Source organism: Pundamilia nyererei, unplaced genomic scaffold, assembly GCF_000239375.1.
Source record: "Pundamilia nyererei isolate P.nyererei 1_Seehausen unplaced genomic scaffold, PunNye1.0 scaffold00882, whole genome shotgun sequence".
Lineage (NCBI taxonomy): Eukaryota > Metazoa > Chordata > Actinopteri > Cichliformes > Cichlidae > Pundamilia > Pundamilia nyererei.
This window is the reverse complement of record NW_005188283.1, coordinates 2639-5221: the sequence shown is the minus strand read 5'-3', so window position 1 is coordinate 5221 and position 2583 is coordinate 2639. Positions and strand designations below refer to the sequence as shown.

Genomic DNA, 2583 nt, shown 5'->3' with positions numbered 1-2583 from the left:
CACTCCAACCAATCACAGCAGATGGCCCCGCCCCTCCCTGAGCCTGGTTCTGCTGGAGGTTTCTTCCTGTTAAAAGGGAGTTTTTCCTTCCCACTGTCACCAAAGTGCTGCTCATAGGGGGTCATATGATTGTTGGGTTTTTCTCTGCATCTACTGTACAATATAAAGCGCCTTGAGGAGTCTGTTGTTGTGATTTGGTGCTATATAAATAAAATTGAATTGAAAGTGTGAGAGGAAAACCCCAACCCTGCCTCAGTGCAGTGTCCTCGGGTGAGTTTAGAGCTGAATGCTTGTTTAAACAGAGACACATTCACCTTCTGTCCTCCAGAAACATCCCCGCAGCCTCAAAGTAAACGTACCACAGAGCTGTGATCAGGATCCTCCCTCAGAGTGACACTCACCTGTCCTGTGCAGCTTTATTTCTGGTTTCCAGGTGATATCTAGCAGTCTGCGCTGACGGTCGATCTCTTCCTCGTACTGCACAGGATCATTACGAACTTCAGGCTCCTCCTTCAGTCCCAGCTGCTCTCCCTCCTGACTGCTGCACAGTTCCTCCTGTTCCTCTTTAATCTGTGGAGGTTCTGGTTCCTCCTGGTCCACATTGAAGCTTCTTTCCTGGTTCCAGAGCTGCTGCTCAGGGAGAACCTCCTCCTCCTCACAGACCTGCTGCTGTGGGACGTCTGGAGAGACAGAAGAAAGACGTCACAACCACAGAAACATTAACAGGACTTTACAGCATGACTGCGTCGCCCATGTGTGTGAGAGTAAAGCCGTCCAATCAGCTGTAAGTCACTGATCTCAGATCTGCATTTATTCAGATAAAGACAAGACGTGTGGAAATGTGACCACAGGAACCGTGCACGTGCTGTCTGTGACTTTAGCTTTTATGAACTGTGACAATCACCACAACGGGCCCGGGCGACCACTTTGACGTCACTGATGGAGAAATAAAAAAAGCCTTATTGTTATGACATTAACACTGAACTCTTTACAGCTCTGCAGAAGAAGAAAGGAAATCAAGGAAAAACCTTTTCAGGCTAGATTACTGAGTTTATGAGGTGCACCTGAACGCACCATCAAACACACGTTTCACCGCCAAACAAAAAGATTTTCAAACAATTCACAGGATTGAGTGATGGATCCAGGTCAGAGAAAAGCTCAAATCCAGGCTGATTTCAGCGCCTGTTGTTTGAATGGAGCGCAGCGCAGTCCTGTCCTCTGTTTGCTCTTTGTTAGCTCACATTTCCAAAAAGTCCTCACAATCAGAAACGTCCCGCAGAGCTGTGATCAGGATGCTCCCTCAGAGGGACACTCACCTGTCCTGTGCAGCTTGATTTGGGGTTTCCAGGTGATATCCAGCAGTCTGCGCTGACGGTCGATCTTTTCCTCGTACTGGACGATCGTTTTTTCAAACTCCAAGAATATTTGTTCAGCAGCAGCAGTTAGTCGCTCGTTGATAAACTCTCTCAGATACTGAACTGGAGGCATCGTTACTGCCTCGGCTCACACACAGCACAAAGCGAGCCTTCAAAAGTTCACGCTGGAACAACCAAACTGCCGGCTTTTTAAAATGATTTCTTCCGCTTCGTGTCCCGCTCTGAAGTTCCGGCAGGAGGAGGATGTGCAAATACTTTGTTCCGCCTGGAATAAACGTCCTTCTTTCTTTCTAAAACCTATTTAAATGTACCAAACAGAGCCATAAACACATAAACAACGTGTTATAAATAATAAAGGAGAGAAAATGAAAAGAAAAGGCCTCATTCAGGTTTTTATCCATAATGAATCATATCCATTCTAGTACTGATCATTCATATACTCAACACCAAAAAGTCTGACGTGAATGAATACTAACACACGGCTTTATAATATTTTATTGCTTGATGTAGGTCTAGAATAAATGAGGAATTACACATGCTGTTCATTAAATGTGTTTGTGGCGTGCTCAGAGTCTTCATTGGTGGAAATCATTTGTAAAAAGTTCAAAACATAATGTCTAGATTTGAAAATGCAAACGCACAGCTCTTTGTGCCAAAGTTAATGAGATATGATGATGATTAAAGCATGTCCTGTTATGGAAATGTGAAATAAATCCACACAGACACAAACAGGTTTGAGTTAGCTTCACTCAGGGCACAAAGAGCAGCACAGAGCGTGGCAACAAGCTGACAGTCGTGTGTAGAGAGGGGTTTTGTGGAGGGTGTTTCTATTCCTGTGCAAAATGTGTATTCATGAGAGATTTTTGAAGTAGGTTTTGCTGTTGATAACACAATCAGGCATATAACATGGCGCAGACTGTCCAAGACAGCTACCCAGGAATTTTTTGTGCTGAATAAATGACAATATTTTGGTGAACGTCTTGTTTAGATATCTGGAAAAACTTCATCGAATCACAAGCAAAGACATCCTGGGGACAAATTTGTGCCTGGCCTGCTGAAACTGTACCGGTCTAAGAAGGGAGCTCTTGGTGAGGAGGTGGAAGACCTCCTGGATGAACTTGATGAACAGGTGAATGGCCTGCATTTGTATAGCGCTTTTCTAGTCCCTAAGGACCCCAAAGCGCTTCACACTACATTCAGTCATTCA

At 44.6% G+C, this 2583-nt stretch overlaps 1 protein-coding gene across 1 annotated transcript; it reads right to left on the bottom strand.

Moving 5' to 3' along the window:
- Window positions 1-357: 357 nt before the first annotated feature.
- LOC102201822 (protein Ycf2-like) lies at window positions 358-1708 on the bottom strand. Its single transcript, XM_005755052.2, has 2 exons — window positions 1317-1708; window positions 358-680 (listed from the first exon to the last, which is right to left on the bottom strand). Exons 1-2 carry the CDS (start codon window positions 1486-1488, stop codon window positions 373-375), a joined length of 480 nt encoding a protein of 159 aa, XP_005755109.1. The 5' UTR covers window positions 1489-1708; the 3' UTR covers window positions 358-372.
- Window positions 1709-2583: the final 875 nt, after the last annotated feature.